The sequence below is a fragment of the Lampetra fluviatilis genome, chromosome 7 (assembly GCF_964198595.1).
Source record: "Lampetra fluviatilis chromosome 7, kcLamFluv1.1, whole genome shotgun sequence".
Lineage (NCBI taxonomy): Eukaryota > Metazoa > Chordata > Hyperoartia > Petromyzontiformes > Petromyzontidae > Lampetra > Lampetra fluviatilis.
The window spans coordinates 17,336,374-17,355,613 of NC_136281.1; the positions used below are offsets into that span (position 1 = coordinate 17,336,374).

Genomic DNA, 19,240 nt, shown 5'->3' on the forward strand with positions numbered 1-19,240 from the left:
CCCTGAAAGCCCCACCCGCCCGTGCAGCAATGGACGTTTCCACGACGTCACAGAGACCGCGAGCGCGTGACTCGTGACTCAGAGGGCGCTTACGAGCGCCCCCTCCCCTTCCCTCTCCCCGGCACCCCACCGCCACCGCCGTGAACACACAACTGTTCAATAGAGCTTCATCGCACAAGGATGTCACATTACACAATTCAGTAACTGAATAACGGTAAATCAGGATTGCTTTGGAAGCAACGGGTAAAAATACACGTACATTTTTAAAAATCCACTTATGGTAATCATAATGAAAACACGAACATATATTACTCTTGTAATTGCAGCAAGGGTTCTTTTTAAAACCCTCAACCGGACGGCTTGGTAAGAACCTCGCACCAGTAACCAATATGCACCAGTGGAATTCGCGCGGATACCAAAATCCCATCGACATCTCAGAAACGAGTAAAAATGCCCCCTCAACGTTCTACGCAGAAATCGTGCAGCCAACGGTAAAAACTTCTACAAAAGCTAATTACATTCAAGCCGCATACGAGGAAGTAAAAAACTCATAAAGTTGAAAAATAATACGTTTGTGTACACAGAGCGCACAGCCAAGTCGAACGCCCAGACGCCGGTGGTGGCACCCAGCGCCGTCAGCCACTGTGCTCCACGTCCACGCCGCCGCCGACGCACAGCCCATAGGGCATGTCGAGCGGCGCCGAGCTCGGCTCCTGGAAGGCGAAGCCCCCTCGCACTTGCCCCGTGAGCAGCTCCGTGTACGTCTGGGGCCTCGCGTGGAACACGCCGCCGCCCCCACCGAGGAACGCCTCTCCCACGTGGTGCTGCTGCGCGTGGTGCTGGAGGTGCTGATGGTGCTCATGCGGTCGCTGCTGGCGATGGTGAAGCTGTCGGAAGACGTGCGGCGTCTCCGTGCCGGCGCTCTGCGGACGCTCGGGCGTCCCGCGCGCGAGGCTGGCGCCGGGCCCCTCCTCTCCGAGCGCGCACGACGAGAGCGGCGGGCGCGGCGGCACGCAGGCGACGGCGTACGTCGGCGTCGCCGCGCCAGCGTGCCAGCCGTACTGCTCGGCGGGCTGCGTGCGCTTGAGCGCCGCGTCGATGGTCGCGAGCGCCCGGTCAAGGACGTTGATTCCCTCGTCGCCGTCGCCGTCGCCGCCACCGCCGCCGCCGTGGCCGCCGGGAACCCCTCCCCGCGTGGCGTCCGGCCCAAAGAGGGAGAGGCTGCCCCGGTAGGTGGGCGCGGCGAGCGGCGGCTCGGGCTCGCCGGCCGGGCAGCAGCCCGTGGGCGCCGCGCCGTAGCCGGCTGGCGACGCCGGGTAGAAGTAGGGCACGAACGCCGGAATGGCTTCCGGCTTCACCGGCATCGGCGGCGACGTCGCGAGCTCCGCCGGCTTCCGTGGCTCTGCAGGACGAAGCGAACGTTTCTTTTAACGCTTTTGAAAAAGCGACGTCGAGGTCGCGTAAAAAAACACACAACGTCGTGAAAGCGGCACGTCGCCTGGCGTGCGTCGCTAGACTTGGTTCGCGTTCGGCGCTCTACCTTTGTGCTGCTGCAGCTTCACTTTGAGCCGGCGTCTCGTCTCGTTGCACGTGGCCACCGACGACTCTCCTGGGTTCGACAGCAAAGCAGAGGCGAATTTAAGTTTAAATGTTCGTGAGATAAGAATCGCGTCTGACGGGGCGTTTGAGAAAACTTTTCAAAAGTTGGCGTTTCGGCTCGACGACATATTGACGACCCGTGGGGCTCGCGATCAGAGTGGAGAGTCGAGTGATTGCCGGGGGAACTCACCGTTCTGCTCACACCAGCTTCCCTGGGAGGCCTCTGCAGCGCAGCTCTGAAAGGCCGAATGCTTCTTCTTGCGCTTCTGCTGCAGGTGGTGAGGATCTGCGATTTGAAATTTTGAGGTGTTTTAAGTGATTGATATGCGATTTCAGCAAATTAAGAGGCACATGAAAAATCCCAAATAATAAAAAATATATAAGACACGTTTTAAAAAGAAGTCCTAGGTATGGGTATATATGGCACCGCGGCCGTCACGACGCAGAACAATGGTGCCGCCTGTAGTGCAGGAGGCAACCTCATTTCTGCAAAGCGTCTGTATGCACTTTGCACGTACGGCAATTATTTCTTTGTTACTAAATCAGCAATGGTATTTAGAGCTGTGAAGAGATAATGAAATTTGCTGGCATTAGCAGAACCATTTATACACCCTGGCGAATTCCTCATCGCCGGTTCCCCTTTTGCTTGCCGTGAAAAGAACAAACGCCCAATTGTTTCCACATCGGCCTCCTCAAATGCGGTCTAGTTGCCCTCCTCTCCGACGTCCACACGAAAGACGAGGCCAACGCGTGTGCAGGGGGCGACGACCGGCTAGACGCACGATGACCGGCCCCCCACCCCCCACCCCCCGCCTCTCCCCCCCTCCCCCCACCGTACCGGCAGCTGGGGAAAGTCGGGACAGAACCGATGGGCCCAGAAATTTTATGGAATTCAGATTTTTTGACTAAATTCTATTTTAACAGGGCCCACGCAGAAATGCAATTCTCAGCCTATATAGTCAAGCGAGTCGAAAATCTGTACGGATTATATGGCTGGGATTCTCGCCACACGACTGGGATTTTCCCGTCCGATATGGATACTTTATTCACAGGTAAGAGCAATACGCGCATTTCTCGATTTCGGTTGCGCAATCACGGTCACCCACAGCGGTATTTCCCAACCTCACGACTACTCCCACGGGAAACAGGTTTCTATGATGACCACCTTCGGATGCATTCAGTGGCTGAATGTGCATACTAGTGTGGTGGGTCACATGGAGTGGAGTTTATAAACAATGACATACGGAGGGAGCTGCCCCACTAGCACAGGGCCAACTGAAAGAGATGGCCGCCACTGCCGCCACAGGGCTTGCCCGGGGCTCCGTGACGGATTGCCGAGTCTAGCACCTGGCTCGCGAAATTCCTCGGCGTGCTGCAGGCCGGGGACTTTCCCAAAAACCAGTGCTCGTGACCCATCGAGGTTCGCGACTTCACGTTTACCAATCGTCTCCAGCCAAATTCGAATGAGGCCGCCACGCACGACACGTGTCTCAAGACCATTAGACGGCAGCCTCGCGTGACGTGGACAGCACCGGTACAAATTACGAGCGCCGTCAAAGTCGAGCGAGACGCACTCGAGGCCTCCACCTTAACGTGTACGTCAAACGTGAGACGCCTTTGGTAATCATCGAGCGCGCGTGCAGCGTGTTAAAAAAACTTAAGTTTGCAATCGAAGGGAGATAATTGGTCGGAACGGAGAAGCAGGCTTGTCAACGCGAAGTAATTCGGCCTCCGACGCAGCAAACATCGGTGTCGGGTCCTCGCACGACCCTCGGCCTTCGTGTCGATGCCGCCCCCCCGCCCCCCTCACCCCCCTCACCGGTGTCGACGGGGGTGTAGTGGAACTCCAAGGGCTCGCTGGTCTCCCCGTCCGAGGGCCGCAGCAGCTGCACGCGCACGCACACAGGCGCGGCCGTGTGCCCGTCGCGGTACGGCGGCGTGCGGAACACAATGGCCACCTGCCGGTGCACGTCGGTCTGCGAGAAGACGCCCCGCGCCTCCCAGGCGTCCTCGTCGAAGAAGCGCACAGCGATGTCCTCTGCGTTACGGGAGGGAGCCAACGACGCGCGCATGCACACGCCACAGACCATGCACACACACCGCACACACACCACACACACACCACACACACACAACACACACACACCACACAACGTGCACACACACAGCACAGACACACCACGCACAAACAAGGGTGGAAATAAGATGAGAGGGATGCATAAGTGGATACATAAACTAGAATTTCATGTAAATTATAGCTCTACGTCAATGCACTGTTGGATGAAGGCTTCCCCATGCCGCGTCAGTTATGGGGGTAGTTTGACCGTATTTGCCTACACTGATAAGTATTTGGGGTTGGTCAACGGGGGGCCTGGGACCGGCTCAGATGTCACTCGCTGATATCTCAACAAATCCTGGGCCCCACTTCCCTCTGCCAACCCACACTGACCAGTGCGGTGCAGTACGGTCAAACAACTCCACGGTTGCCATGGCGCAGGCCTCGGCTAGCAGACGCCTGACAAAGAGGCTGTAAATCATAACTCGTAACTCTTATGATATGTTCCTATTGTAGATCAGCTATAAGCATCTGTAGGATTCGAGGTGATCATTGTTAATGCTCGACATTCACTAACAGAGTTGAAACATAGCATAGCTGCAGGCCGCTCGGTAGCAAATTAATCAAGATAAGGGTTTCACCGGAAAACTGCGGTAAATGTTTTTACAGTGTAAATAAAAACACATTCATAGCAGCGCTTCTAAGAACTCGTCATTTCTGCGACGTTATACGCGTGCAGCAACTCGACTTTGTTTGACATGCATTTTTGGAACGAGTTATCTGGCTGACCCGTAGCTCGGCTGTGCAGAGAGATTCACGCGAGCGGCTGAGTGGCTGAGCGAGCGATGGTCTCACCTTTTTGGACCTTGTCACACAGGATGTAGCGCTCGTCCCCCCCCGCCGCGCAGCCCGAGTGCTCGTTCAGACGGATGATCTTGAGCTCCGAGGTGTTGCACCCCTCTGCACACGGACGCCACACGGCAAGTTGACGTCCCCGTTCGCACGCCCGTTCACGCGCCCGTTCACGCGCGGTGCGGCGTTTGCTCCCGCCGGCGACCGGCTCCTGCGGCTGCCCGTCCCTTCTATAGAGCGTTCCATCTGCACTTTCTGCCGTAACGTGGCCTCGACTCCATCTCTGGCCTGTAGCATTCTACCCGCGCTTCGGATCAGGGACAGCAACCTACGGTTCTTTGACCTGAGGTCTGCGGCCGCACGAAGCCAACGAGAGCACCTCGAAATCACCCAACGAGAGCACCTCGCCTGCACTACCCAGGTTTCAAAACACGATGTGACATTTTCCTCCATGGCTGTTTATAGACGTTTTATAAATTCAAATTATAGCCTTCTAACACATTCCTACTGCTACAGGTCACTAGCACTGACACGCTGCGAGCAGTAACTCACCGCTAGAACACAACAACCACCTGCACGAAAACACCACTCCTCTTTTTATGGCCGTGTTTGCCAACGGTGGCGTTTGCGATTTCTTTTGCAGCCTGTACTGTGCAAAAATGTAATATAATTATTAATATAAAAGCTTTCAAAAGCCCCTCCTAAACTGTTGGAAGAGCGACACTCCTTGAGCCCAAACTCCAAACTGAACGCACAATTGCTTACAGGCCCCACACACGAGCACGGCACGCTCCTCGCCTCCCATCCACACGAACATTTCCGACGGCGATAAAAGCGCGTGGAGATGCACGCCGCGACACGCCTCCGCCTCGTCCCCGTGTTGTTATTGGTGTCGGTCTCGCCACCTTTTCAGAAATTTCATTTGTATGCCGAGATATACCCACACAGTGGAATTCCGGCAAGTGACTAAATGGGGCCACGAGCGCTTTCGAAGTTATCAAGATTGCACGGCAACAAATCACACATTTCAGACGGACATTTCCGCGCGGTGCCGCCACACGACGTGCACAGCGGCGCTCCGGCGTTCAAGCAGGCGCTCGCGCGCAGCTGAGAAGCAAAGCCGCGGCGTGTGCGGACAGCGGCAGTCGCCCCGCAGGCCCGGCGACGGTGCGTGCCGGGCCCGGTGGATGATGCGGCGATCGGCAATAACGACGCCCACGGGCGCCAGGTTCCCGCTCTGCCGCCCTCCTCGACGCCGGTAAATATCGCTAAGTGCGTGGGCACTTCCAGGTTTGTAATTTTTTCTCTGTAATCGGACATCACGATACATAACCGCGTGTTCGGTTTTGGCCGCAATTATCGAGAATCCGGTCATATCGAAGAACAGCCGACTTATTGTAATCGTACAGCACGTATACCGAGTGCGATGAAAAATAGATGTCAATAATTCCTATTATTGAAAGTCACCCCCACCTTCTGGGGGTAGATCATCAAATGTATCATGCAATAGTAATCCAATTTATAATGTGTGCAATATTTCACACACACACAAGTGATCGTGACGCACGGCTAAAAATTATAAGTTGTGATAAGTTGACAATGCCTGTCCGAAATACAGCCTTCTCCTTGCCATGTGAATGTGGAATTTCCACCAGTGGCTCAGGGATGCTAATGGAGAGGAGTATCGTCCTTGCCCGTTTGACAAGGCAAATGCCCCCCGGGTGCCTTCCGCACAAGAGCCGAGCATCTCAAAGTGCTCTTGTTCCAAGTGATGAATCAGAGATGGAGCCTTGAACCTCGCTCCAGGCAACACCACTTCAACAGATTTAAGCCTGGCTCATGCTCGGCCAGAGGAGCCACCCAGCAGCACCAGGGGCCGCAGACAGCCTCCAGGGAGACGCCGAGCGGGCGTGAGGGGGAGGAGCGGCCGTGAGCGACTCACTCTTGTCGTAGATCGGGTTGGAGACCACGGGCGGCAGGGCCTTCACGATGGAGCCGTGCGAGTTGATGAGGAAGGCCTCGAAGCAAAACCGCACGGCGTTGAGGTCCAGGCCCTCCATCTCAAATGCCAGCCCGCCCACTGTGAGCACAGGGGGTACATGCAGGGGGGGTACACACACAGGGGGTACACGGGGGGGTAAATACACAGGGGGCACATGTCAGGTCAATCGGAATCAGCATCGGTGGATTGATATTCACGGAACATAACAGACGGACTCGGCAAATCAACCTTCATTGGAAATGGGCGCGATGCCACAGGTCTGGAAATGTCCCCGCTCCGGTCGGAAACGCCAACCCTGGTCTGGTTTAATAAATCACCAGGGTATTATGCCTGTGGTCATGACGATGCCATTTATGATAAAAAAAAAACATAAATGAATACCACTACAAAGTATTATTACTCAGTATGCACTCCAGACATGATCAAAACCGTTTAATAAAATCTGCAATTGAGCGGCTGTGACGTACGTAGACAATCCCACCTCATTGGAATTTTATGATTTCATGGGATTTCTTGAGAGCCCAGACGTGAAAAAACGTAATTAAGGCAACGCAATACGAATTTGGACAACGTGTGCATCAGGATGCATCTGCAGAACTGTTGTTTCAGAAGCCGCTGGCGAAAACCGCAAAGGCGATTCCCGTCGTGTCGTCATCGCTCCACTCGCGCTCGGCAGGCTCACCGTTGAAAGGGTCGATCTTTTGTTTGGTGACCCTCATTCGGATGGCGCTCATGATGTCTTTCCGCTTGGCGCACTGGATGCCCAGGTTCTGGAATCTGGTGTCACAAAGCGTGGGCGGACGAGAGCACAGGCCCGTCAAGGAGCGCGACGATCGCAGCACTTCAGACGAATGAAACGCGGAAGATCGCCGAGATAACGACGCCGCGTACTTAAAATAAAACGATAAAAGTGGCGCCGCCGCCTTCACGTTCTCAGTTGAATGTGTCCCAGTCCCTCGATAAATACGGGTGGCTGCGACGGGCAATCGGACAACCGCAATGCCACGGCGCCCAGGCCCCTCCTTTGTGTAACCGAGCCGACGGCCCGGTTGGCTCGATCTCGCGGTCCGGTCCCGCCCTTGAGCCCCTGCCCTCGCCACCACTTTGCTCTGCTGCACGTGCCCAGCGTCTGCTCTCTAGCAGTTTGAGGTGGAATTGGGCAGCGAGAGCAATTTTTTTTGTTGCTAAAAGCATTTTTTGTGCAAAGTGCCATGGTACGTGTGCGTGCGCTTACACCGCTGCCTACGAAGCGGCGATTGTGGTATTTATTGTAAACGTGCCCCTCACTCAAAACTGTTTATTTTAATATATGGACATTCCCCGTGAGATGCAGTGACGGTAATAACAAAGACGATCACAGTCAGACAAGCGGCGCTACACCAACAGAAGTAACGCAGTGGCAACACGGCGCGCACGCGCGCTCCAGGACTCTCTCTCTCGCTCTTTCGAGGGACATGTCACCTTGCTTGTTCTCGATGGAAGAGATAGATGTGTACCCACGCTTTACCCCACCATCATTGACCTATCAACTCGCTGCAGTGCAATCCATTTGTTGCTAAGTGGTCGGCCGATAAACGCGCCGCTGCTGCAAGTTGGCCTTGAGAGCGGCGTTGTGACGTTGTCGGTGCCGATAGATCCCATCGTCAACAAAGGGGGCAACAAATGCGAGGCCGCTCCATCAAGGATAAACGTGTTATCTGGTAACCGTGAGCAGTGGTAACGCTAGACTCTCGTTCCCGATGGAGCTGATGCCGCAAAATAAGCGACGAACATTAATAAGGCAAAGTTTCTACTGTGGTCCGGGAGGCTTACGAGATTTTACGCGTTGGTTTTGATTTTATTTAACCTTTAAAAGTAAGATGTAAAAGTACTTATTTATGCTTCTTTTCTCTCTCCAAACTTCTTCTACCGTCCGGAGTGCCCGAGTGCGGCTCGCGTTGCTCAATTGTCACTGCCGGGCTTGCTGCCAGCCATCGCCAACTTCCGAATTCAGTTGAAGGCCCTAGGCCGTGCCGTGGTACTGCCCTCCCCTCCCCAGCAAGTCTCTGCCCCCATCTCCCCCTCTGCCCTCTCGTCGTTTTTTCGCTTATGCAGAGCGTCGTGAGATGCTGTTGCATTCGACAATACGTAAACAGAAGCTGTTATTCTTGCAATGAAGCTTCTCTGTTTGTGGCACGGCTCGTCGTTTGTGTGGACGAGCACGGTGCTTGTGGTGGCGCTTGTGGTCGTGTAGTATCAGAACACATTCACAGTATGCCATCTACAAACAGAAGTATTTCTAGAGAGCCACATCAATAATATTGACTGCTTGCAGAGTATAGATATCAAAGCTTTATTATTTAGGCCACTTTCATGCGTAGCTGCACTCGGGCAATCCATCACGGAGAGGTCGTGTTTCTGCGAGTTCAGCAAAAACTCGCTTGTGTTGGGCTGCACAGAGCTGATGCCGCTTCTGCTGCACGACCTCGTGTTTCCGAACAAGGGCCGTGGGGGTGTTTGAGCACGAGGCGCCCCCCAGCCCCGAACTCAAGTCAGCGCCACGCAGATGCGTTGGGCAGCGCTGCCAAAAAATCCATGTCGAGAGCCCACGACCGTAAAACTGCACCGAAGCCCACAGCTGTTCCATCATTCGGCCTTTCCCAGCAAGAATCCCATTTTGCTGAAACGCCACAAAGAGTCGAGGGAGAAGGAAGGCGGGGGAGTGAACACTCCACATCGACGGACGTCCTGTCTGAAAGCAATACCTGGAATTCTTCCAGAGGAGCACTTAACAGGAAATGATGAATTCCCACAATTAAAGAGCCGTTTACCATATTTACCCACAAAACTCTGCTTGTGGATGGAAGCCTCTGCCAGCAGCGTGTTGAGCACTAAAGCCACTCGTGCACCACTTTAGTGGAGAACGGCCAAAATGTCAAAGAATATTGTATTTGACAAGTTGGGAGAAAATCTGAGTGCCCAGAGAAATCACACAAATACGCGAGGGGCAATACTCAAGAATGTGCACAGCCATCGCAGAAATATTCCACTTTCTGTGCTGCCATTTTGCATCTCACATCTCAGCAGGAGTTTTGGTCTCTCAACACAAAGTCACTTTTGCAAATGAGACTAGTCTGCTCTCTTATTTATCACATAGTTAAACAAATTAAATTTGAAACAGACTATTTGCAGGGTCCAGGGACAACAAATACAAAGGCACGCATTACAGGCGGAAACCAACGTTGTCCGCCAACACGCAACTCAGACCCTGCATCCTTGAATCTTCCCCTCCATGCTGCCGGCCCGTGCGCACGCCGTGCATCAGCGTGTGTGCCCGTGACGGCTCACGATGAGGGAGATGAGCCGTGATGGTGGTGATGGGCATTGCCATGATGGGCAGCGATGGGGGTGCGATGGGGGTGCGATGGGGGTGCGATGGGGGTGCGATGGGGGTGCGATGGGGGTGCGATGGGGGTGCGATGGGGGTGCGATGGGGGTGCGATGGGGGTGCGATGGGGGTGCGATGGGGGTGCGATGGGGGTGCGATGGGGGTGCGATGGGGGTGCGATGGGGGTGCGATGGGGGTGCGATGGGGGTGCGATGGGGGTGCGATGGGGGTGCGATGGGGGTGCGATGGGGGTGCGATGGGGGTGCGATGGGGGTGCGATGGGGGTGCGATGGGGGTGCGATGAGGAGCGAGTCCTCACTGAACACGGAGGTCGGGTGGCTCGAGCGTCGCCTGGAAGATGCCGTCGTTGCAGTCGGTTCCGACGAGTGCGTGCGGGTGAGGCCGGTAGGGCTCCTCCTTGCTGACGAGCGACACGCGCAGGAGAACGCGCTCGCTGTAGTTCTGCACCTGCAGTGCGCACGCGCGGCGGGAACAAATGGACATTTGGATCTTTTGTGGAGAGCAGCGCATCGCTTTGAGAGCAGCCGTGGAATATAACGGTCACGGAACTACCGCTAAAGTGGCTTCAGTCGTCCTCTCTATCCACACAAGGGGCACATGCTGCACTTGCCCTGCAGTGTTCGTCACGTGTCTATTGCAGTATTACTCAGAGCTGGAATACCAAATCAGAAAAGGTAAATGAATGCGATGGTGTTTTATTTTGCGCAGTGATTGGTGACCGAGCTGAGATCACCAACTTGAACCCCGTTTAATCACGGGCAGCCAAAACCTGGATTTTAACCCAGGAACTTCGAGGCGTTGTTTCGGTGACTGATCAGCGGGACACCAGGCCACCTCGGCGCATTTACCTCTGACTCAACGACAGACATGTACATTACAGTTTAACACGTAGGCTTTCGCGACCAATGTCATCCATAATGTATTCTGGACATACATTACAATTGTGTTATTGACATCACCTCATGAGAGGCAGACATTCGAATAATGAGACAATGAATTATAAAATAAGAATTTTAATATTTTCGCAGAAAATGGTCCTGGAAGGGGACTTAAAATACACGATAGATGACAATTTGGATTTGCACAGCTTCTGAATGCGAGTGCATTTCAATGCACCGTGCATGTTTGTTTTTATCGAAAGCGAGAGCCGTACGCAGAGGCAGAAAGAGTAAGATCTTGGAGCCTGGACGTGATCAGGGACAGACAGGCAGTCGACAGCTAGGACTGCTGGGGGAACGGAGTTGCAGACTTAAAGGGCAGCAGAGGAGGATGGGCGCTCCGGTGTTAGTTTTCAAGAGGGAGCCCTCGTCCACCAATAGACGATGTTCTGCCACGCCCGGTGGAGTACGTTCATCACCAGCAAGACTTTACTTGGCATCCACATTTAAACACACGCGCACGCGCAGGGCTAAACCGCACGCTTACTACAGAGGTGAACACAGGTGCATTACACGCGTGAGTACATGGCACGCAAAGCACACACACACGCACAGTTGATATATACACACACAGCTTTATACACTTGCATGCGTGTGTGCGTACGTGTATACATAGATGTCTTTGTTTTTACTAGAACCAGCATGATGTAAAAATTGAGTGCCATTCCACAGATAAGAAACTCCTTTTAATGGTCTATAAAAAGTCCCTCTGTAAACGAGAGCCCTCACTGATATGACAATGATGATGACCGATGAACCACGGCCGGATTAAATGTCTCTCTCTGACGGTGCCAGATTCACGGCGCTGTCGGTTCCAACGGGGCGCCCGCCGCACAATGAGACTTCACAGCCACCGCTCACATCTCCTCCCCACGGGTTGCACCACGCGACGCAGCGCGGGAGACGGGGGCCTTCCTCCAGCAACGGAGTTGACCACCAAGGGCAGCGAGAAGCTTTGCCCAGAGCAGCGGGGGAGGCCGCGCGCACGCACCCGCACACCCGCACACCCACACTCCCGCACACCCGCGGCGCTGTGTAGCGATGTTCACCAATGGGCACGGGTGTCTTGGGACTGGCACCCGAGCGGCAATCGGCTTTGGCACCCCAATGGTTGCGGTCATTCAAGTAAAGCGATCGTCTCTGCCATTCAGAACAACATACAAATAAATAGCGTACAGCCCCATTGTCGATCCACTGCTGGATGAAAGCCTCCCCCCCGCAACGGCGTAGGTCATGGGGGTTGTTTGTCTGTACTTCACCATGCTGGTCAGTGTGGGTTGGCGTAGGGGCGGGGGGTACGGATCCGAGATCGATTGCGATATTACTCGCCACCGATGTTAGCCGTGGCCGTGAGTCAGGCTCGGTTGGCTGGGTTCATCGTGCAGTGTGCCAAACGCCGCGTCACTGCTAGATTCACGTCGACGCAGAGTGCAGAGTAGGGGGAGGGGGTCCGTGGGTGGATGTCTTGTGACGTCTACTGTGGAAGAGGACAATCGGTAAGTTTGCATGAATTTTTTAGAGAACTCCTCCGAGACCCGCTCCACCAAATTCAATGAATGACGAGTCATTGGAAAGCCTGCGATGTGTAGTTTATCCAGCGGATGACAACGTACAAAAAAATTCCCTTTGACCAGACAATTTCGCTTATCGGCCCCGGCGCTGCCCATCTGCTCGATACCAATTACAAAAGCCCGGTGCGTGAAGCAGCTCCATTTCAAAATCACACATGGGATAGGCGTTGTGGCGTTAATGTGGGGAGTGTGTGGGGGTTGGCGGAGCTGTCGATGTTAATGGGCTTCCCCCTCCATCGTATAAATGGCGGGCGGCGAGTATCAGCCAAGCCGATGAACGGCGAGGGTCGCGCGAGCGCCGCGTCGCTCTGCCCGCCGTGTTATATTCGTGAGAGGGCGCCCGCCCGCGGTGTCGCTGGAGGCGAGAGAAGGGACGCGGACGGGGAGAGGTGGGCACTGGCGAATCACCTGCACGGTAGGGTAGGTCTTGGTGCTGGTGTCGCTGCGCTCGCCGAAGATGCTGCCCGTGGCGCGGCCCTCGCACTGGTAGCGGAAGCGCATGCCCCGTTGTTTGGGCTCCTCCATGATCACCAGGGCCGGATCTGGGAGACGCGGCGAGAGGAGAGCGGCACGGCCGCGATCACCACACGCAACACAACGCCCCGTGACAGTGATGCATCGACGTCGCTCGACATCGGAGACCTGACAACAGATTTTTTAATCGGTGGCTGGGAGATGTTAACTACCTCGCCTGGTATTCAGGAGGTCGTGGGTTCAATCCCCACCCTGATGCCTGCTGCTGTGTATTTGGACTTTGAATGTCTCTCTCCCCATGATTGCGGGGATTTTCTCGGGGTTCTCCAGTTGTTCGCTCCACATTTAGAATCAACGTGATGCGTTTAGAGCATTTGGCTGCTTTACATTTCTACATCAGCCACTTCGTCGAGCTATTTCGTACAGTGGGCCTTATATGTTAAGTAAACAATAGTTTAGTTTAAATGGAATTAGATGTTGTTTGTGGTTGAACACCAGCCTGACTTACTCAATGGCGATTGTGCCGTCACTAAGCAGGCAATGTCACAATTCATCCCCCAGGCAAGTAAATTAATTGTCACAAATAGACTCAATTCCAGAAGACTCTTTGTTGTCTTGTCTTTTGTGCCCCGTTATTTGTAAATCGAAGCTAAATGTTCCCCTCAATATATCGTTTACAAATGAGATGCAAAAATAGTTATCAATTCTCACTCGAGTCGGACAGCCGCAGTAGGCCCTTGCGTGGCACACTCACACACACTCGCACCTTACAATCCATCACCGTCCTTCTATGCTCCCACACCTATGCTGCCCGCCATCACCAACCCGCTCGGGCCAGCGTGGTGAGGCACGGTCAAATAACCTGCACGACCAGCACACGGCTTGGGGAAGCCATCATCCAGCAGTGGATTGACGAATTAAAGCTCAGCAGCTGCTGCTTCTGCACTTTAGGACTCCGCGAGCCGCGAGGTTACTGCATCTCAAAGCGCCTCGACATTGGGCGGAAGAGAAGGTGCGAGAGGTTCCTCCTTCCCCTTCTTCGCAGCAGGAAGCTGCGGTGGAGTCGCATCGTGCGGCCCCAGCGTGGTTTACGAGCCGGTTTATCGCTCCAGGCGCCGTGCGAGCGGTCGTTAATCGCGTGTCAAGCGCCCCGGTGGTACGCGCCGGCGTGAACGGCGCTCTACCAGAAACAATTCATATTCTCATTATTGTGGTTGTTGTCAAGCGGCGACGAGGAGATGCGTACACTTTGCGCGCAGCACGCACACAGCCGTGCGTCTTCCGCTCTGGGTAAACACGCATCGCCACCAGCAAGAGAGTTCGTGTCGTCGGTATAGTCAACATTTGGTCTCACTAATGTGGTTACGCGTGTACTGTACTGTCGTGCAGACGCAAAACCAACACGGAACATTTTCCTATAAATTACACCCTTTGAAATGAAGAGCAGTTATTGCAGTCATCCATTGTGCACTATTTTAAATGTCATGTATTGAAGATGTTTTCACCATGCGACTCTGGATGTGGGGTTGGTGGGTCGCGCTGATATCATCCCGATGTTTTCAGCGCTCGTATCAACACTTGCCAAGTTAGACCCAGTGAACAAATGCAGCGGGAAAAACCGCAGCTAAACCACTCGTGCAGCAAATCAGTTGAACCGATCGGCTCCCTAAGCAAGCTCTGTCCCCTCTCTCGCCGACCTCCACGCTCACTACCGCATCCCACTTGGTTTGTGGCTGCGGGGGTGTTTTTCAGATCAGCGGTGGTTTTCACTTCCAAGTGAAAAAAGTGCCATCTTCACGAACTCCACATTCTCAAGTCAGATGCCCGTCTTATATGGCTCCATCACCATTGACTTGTCACAATGCATTTATTTTATCGACACCAAAGTTATGGTGGGGTGAGTAGATCCCCGCCTCCCTCTTCTCATCAGTTAGGCGCGATGCCAAATCTGAAGCGCCGTCTGGACAAATATATTGCGAGCTCATTACGCAGGCCAGATCGTCTCCCGCAGTGACAACAGGCCCCCCTGTTAGAGCGGCATACGTGCACCAAGAAGGCTGCAGGAAAGTACAGAGAGACTCATTTCCTAACCATCACGCAGGGCTTCCCGGAGGAGACTGCGAGCCGGACGTCACGGGCCCCGCGGTGCCCGGGGCACGCGAGGCCGCGTGGGCGCTGCTTGGGCCGCCGCCCCCGCCACACAAACACGGGCTGCTCAAGAGGAACTTGAGATGAGTTTCTTTCTCGGAAAATGTGTTCCAGGTATTCGTCGGCGTATCTCAGCCCTCGCTGACGCTGCATCTGTATGAGCGCCAACCGTTCTGTCTGCACCTAATCCTGACCCTACACCGGTGCCTACCGCTTGCTTAAGAGCGAGCCGTATGTTTTCTTGGAATCAAAATACTGAATTGTGCTTTGCTTGGGATTGAATTAAGGTTAGGATTGTAATTAAGCACGTGCGAGGGTTTATAATTTGAAAATTTTTTTGTTTAAATTGCTCATTCATTAATTCACTGTTGTGGGTCAGCTGAGACGCTGATTCAAAAGACGATGTAAATTTACGCCCCCTTACTACCGACTGGTCAAACAATAAGCTGAGCCGATGCTCAAACACACAGTTCATCTTGAGTCCCGACCCACACGAGACCCACGTCTACCCAGCTCACCTCTTCCGCTCGAGTCCATAGTCGACAATAAAACGCCCTCTACGCGGAATCGTTCCTTCTCAGAAAACGCTCTTCACAGGAAGCGCTCAGAGGTGGGGAGTGCGCAGAGGGGCCACCCATCACTTCCTAGCTCGCCGCTCGGCCATCTCACACGGGAATACCCTGAGGTCAAAGTCGACACCGTGAGAACGGCTTCTCGTAGCTCCTTACAACAACCGGCGGCGCTTCCGCTGCCCTTACGGGATGCGGGGGGACGCCGAAAGGGGAAGGAGAGGGCACGCGCTGGCTCACCCGGGGCGAAACCCACGCCGCCTCGTCAGGATGGGGAAGAGAAGTGAGGAGCGCGGCGCCGAGACACCCGAGCACAGCGTCCAATGCCAGCGGCCGCATTGAAGCCTTCCCGGAGTGGCGCGCCGAGATTAAGTTCCCAGCAGAGAGAGAGGAAGCAGAACTCTCCATGCGCTCGAGGGGTTCCAGAGACCCACAACCGCCGCGGCGTCGCTCTACCCAACGTGCAAACGGCGCGACAGCCCGCGGGTCGCGGCGGTCAAGGCGCTGGGTTAGGCAGAGGGATACGGACATTTCCAGGGCCCATTCCAACCACTGCGACCAACACTGTTTTCCTGGCACGGATTTTCCAACACTGAACAACAACAACAGATGCACCTGCTCCCTGTGGGGGGAGTGATGACTCGCACCACAAGTAGACTGCCACACAGACAATGATGAATACCGAGTCGGTAGCCATCAGCTCGTGTGTGGCACTTGATGGATCGCTGCATCATTTGGCTGCGAGAGATGGTCATGGCCTTGGCATACCTTCATGGCCGATGATGACCATGATTATTATCCTGTCACCACTGGGGAGCCGGATCCAATCCTGAACTCGAACCCACTGGCATTACGCAACGCCTCCGCAGATGCTGCCAGCATCTTTGCACATTGGTTGCGGGATTCTGCTCAGGCACAACGAGCAACACGTAAGGGGGCTGCTCTTGCCCAAGACGTGGTGCTCGGCTCTGTCAGCGACGCGCCATCAAAGCTGCGTGCCAAGCGCTGTCCTCAGAGCACATGGTGAATAGTGAGGTCAAGGCTGTCCAGGTCAAGACCCTCCCCACTCAAACACTGCCGCCGCTGCCGCACTCTGTACGTCTTGTGCACAAAGACAAAGATCCCCCATATAATCTTAACAGACTGTTGAGGCAAGTGCTGTTAGCAAGTAGCAGCTATGAAGGCCGGCACGGTACACGAGGGGGTGGTTGGCCAGCACCACGTCCGACCGCCTTTGTCTCCCCAGTGGCGATGTTTTTACACACTGCACCAGATACTCATTTGAGGCCGAGTCGAGCTAGGGGAGGTCCAGGTCCGATTCAGATAATGGTCACTGGTGTTGGCCGCGAGCTGGAATCGAACTCGGGTCACCAGGTTCGTAACGCAGCGGAGCGCTAACCGCTACGCTACCGCACAAGACACTAACAACACACATTTATACACAAAACGCACATTTATACACAAAACACATTCCCATTGGCACCCATACACACGCGACTCCTGAGTGCACACCATTCTACCACATCTTACATTCTTCGATACCGCCCTTCCTTTACAGGCACACGACTTCTCCTCCTCTATCACATGGACACCGGTGAAAAAGAGCTTCATAGCTCATCGGATTCCTCCAGTCTAAGTAAAGATGCTCATTCTGATCTCACACACATACACGCGCGCGCTGTTCGCATCTAATTCTCCTCGCCTCACACATCCATACAACCTCCGCGAAGAACAAGGACGCGTGTGTGTGCTGCACAGGTACACACACGCACACGGCTACCTGTGCTGCACAGGTAGCCGAACCGGGTGAGCACCCGGCGGCCTGCTACCACCTGGAGCCCCAACCACAGTCCCGCACGACGGAGGCCACGGTGGGGGGTGTGGGGGGGGCACAGCCCCGCCGCCAACGCGGAACAAACGGAGCAACAACTTCGGTCAGAAAGCACGGCGCTCGCTCACTCGCTCGGCACGCACGGACACACCGTGCGTGCCACATGCTCCAGGCAGCCTCACAACCTGGCCACGTGCTCCAAACAGCATCACAACCTGGCCACGTGCTCCAAGCAGCCTCACAACGTGGCCACGTGCTCCAAGCAGCATCACAACCTGGTCACGTGCTCCAAGCAGCCTCACAACCTGGTGCCCCTATAGACACTTGGCATCAGCAGGCAGCTCACAAGCTGGCCACGTGCACCACAGCCCTTTCACCTGCAGTCCGCTCATGCACGACGGCCTCATCGTGACGGTTGTTCGGCCATACTTCACCACGCTCGCTCAGGGAGGGTTGGTGAAGGAGGGTAGGGAGCGTTTGAGGTGCAGTACAACACCGACTTTGTGCTTGCGCTGTCGCATCCACTCATTGGCAACAGCAAGCAGCCTATAACACCTGCTATTCGCAGGGCCTTGCCGTGCCAAGTGCTGTCCAGGCTGGCTCGCTCTTGATTGAGCTTCCGAGATCGCACCGGTGATGTCGGCTTAGTACGTTAACGGGACAGATATAGTTGCGTTCAACATAGCAACTGTGGTAACAACATTTGCAATAATAATTATAATCACTTCAAACAAATATACAGTGCCAGAAACAAACACTTAAACAATGAAAACATAGTACACTACAGTATATATTTTTAACATTAACGCACCTATACGTTTACAATTTCCGATGTAAGTCTGCACAGCAATTAGTACACAACTTATATTGATCAAAGTCAACTTAATCTATACAATGTAACTAAAACAACAGCATTATCAGCAATGCATCCGCGTTCCTCGAACAACGCAGCACCGTATCGAAGACTCACCGAAGCGGCGATATTCCATTGTGATGGACAAAGCCCCTAAGCACAACTATCTTAGCTACGTAAAGGCGACAGCACGCGGAGTGCAGCAGCAGCTGCCGACGAACACCACAACAACAGCAACAGCCTCCTCCTTCCAGCCGCCTCTTATAAACCACGCGCGCTCGCGGCCCTTTTATAGATTGCGTGACGTCACTGAGGTTCCCGCACCCCCCCCCCCCGCCTCTAGACACTCCGTCAACCAATCAACAGCGAGAACGCGAGATCTACCCGATCGTCGATTGGTCGATGCCGGCGTGGCAGGGCGGGGCATTCGGCCGTGGGCGGACGGACGTCACAAGGCGCGTGAGGTCACGCTTGTTTCGGGGGGAGGGGGCGTGGGTGGAATAGACCACCCCCTCCCCCTCTCTCCCAGGGGGGGTGGGGGCGCAACAATAAATGAATCAATCACTTTGACATTTCAGTGGTTTTAAGGGGGAATTTTCGCTCGTTACGAGTTACGTGATGAAAACACCACCAATAAAAACATGTTAAAAGAAGAACTCGGCGATATCATTTTTGTTAAACTACACTGGCTGTTTAAAGTGAACGCAATGAAGCACGTGACCAGGTGCGGGTTGCCCCCCGACGCTGCCGTGCCAGTTGGTTGCGCTCACGGGGGGGGGGGGGGGCGCATGGCGCCGGAAGGGGGACCCGATTGATTGTGAGTGAATCAGAATGTTTATTGATGCTGGAGGAATCAGATGAGCTATAAAGCTCTTTGTCACGAATGACCAGCAAGAGAGGGGGGGGGGAAGAAAGTTACAACAATAAACACAACGAAAACACGATAGGAGTGCAAAGTA

The 19,240-nt window shown here is 54.4% G+C and overlaps 1 protein-coding gene across 1 annotated transcript; it reads right to left on the minus strand.

The window, feature by feature from the left end:
• Positions 1 to 251: 251 nt before the first annotated feature.
• REL (REL proto-oncogene, NF-kB subunit) lies at positions 252 to 18,533 on the minus strand. Its single transcript, XM_078858043.1, has 13 exons — positions 18,399 to 18,533; positions 12,815 to 12,948; positions 10,217 to 10,344; positions 7,914 to 7,937; positions 7,192 to 7,286; positions 6,450 to 6,587; positions 4,511 to 4,615; positions 3,419 to 3,637; positions 3,145 to 3,186; positions 2,438 to 2,443; positions 1,790 to 1,885; positions 1,541 to 1,609; positions 252 to 1,402 (listed from the first exon to the last, which is right to left on the minus strand). Exons 1-13 carry the CDS (start codon positions 18,415 to 18,417, stop codon positions 636 to 638), a joined length of 1,842 nt encoding a protein of 613 aa, XP_078714169.1. The 5' UTR covers positions 18,418 to 18,533; the 3' UTR covers positions 252 to 635.
• Positions 18,534 to 19,240: the final 707 nt, after the last annotated feature.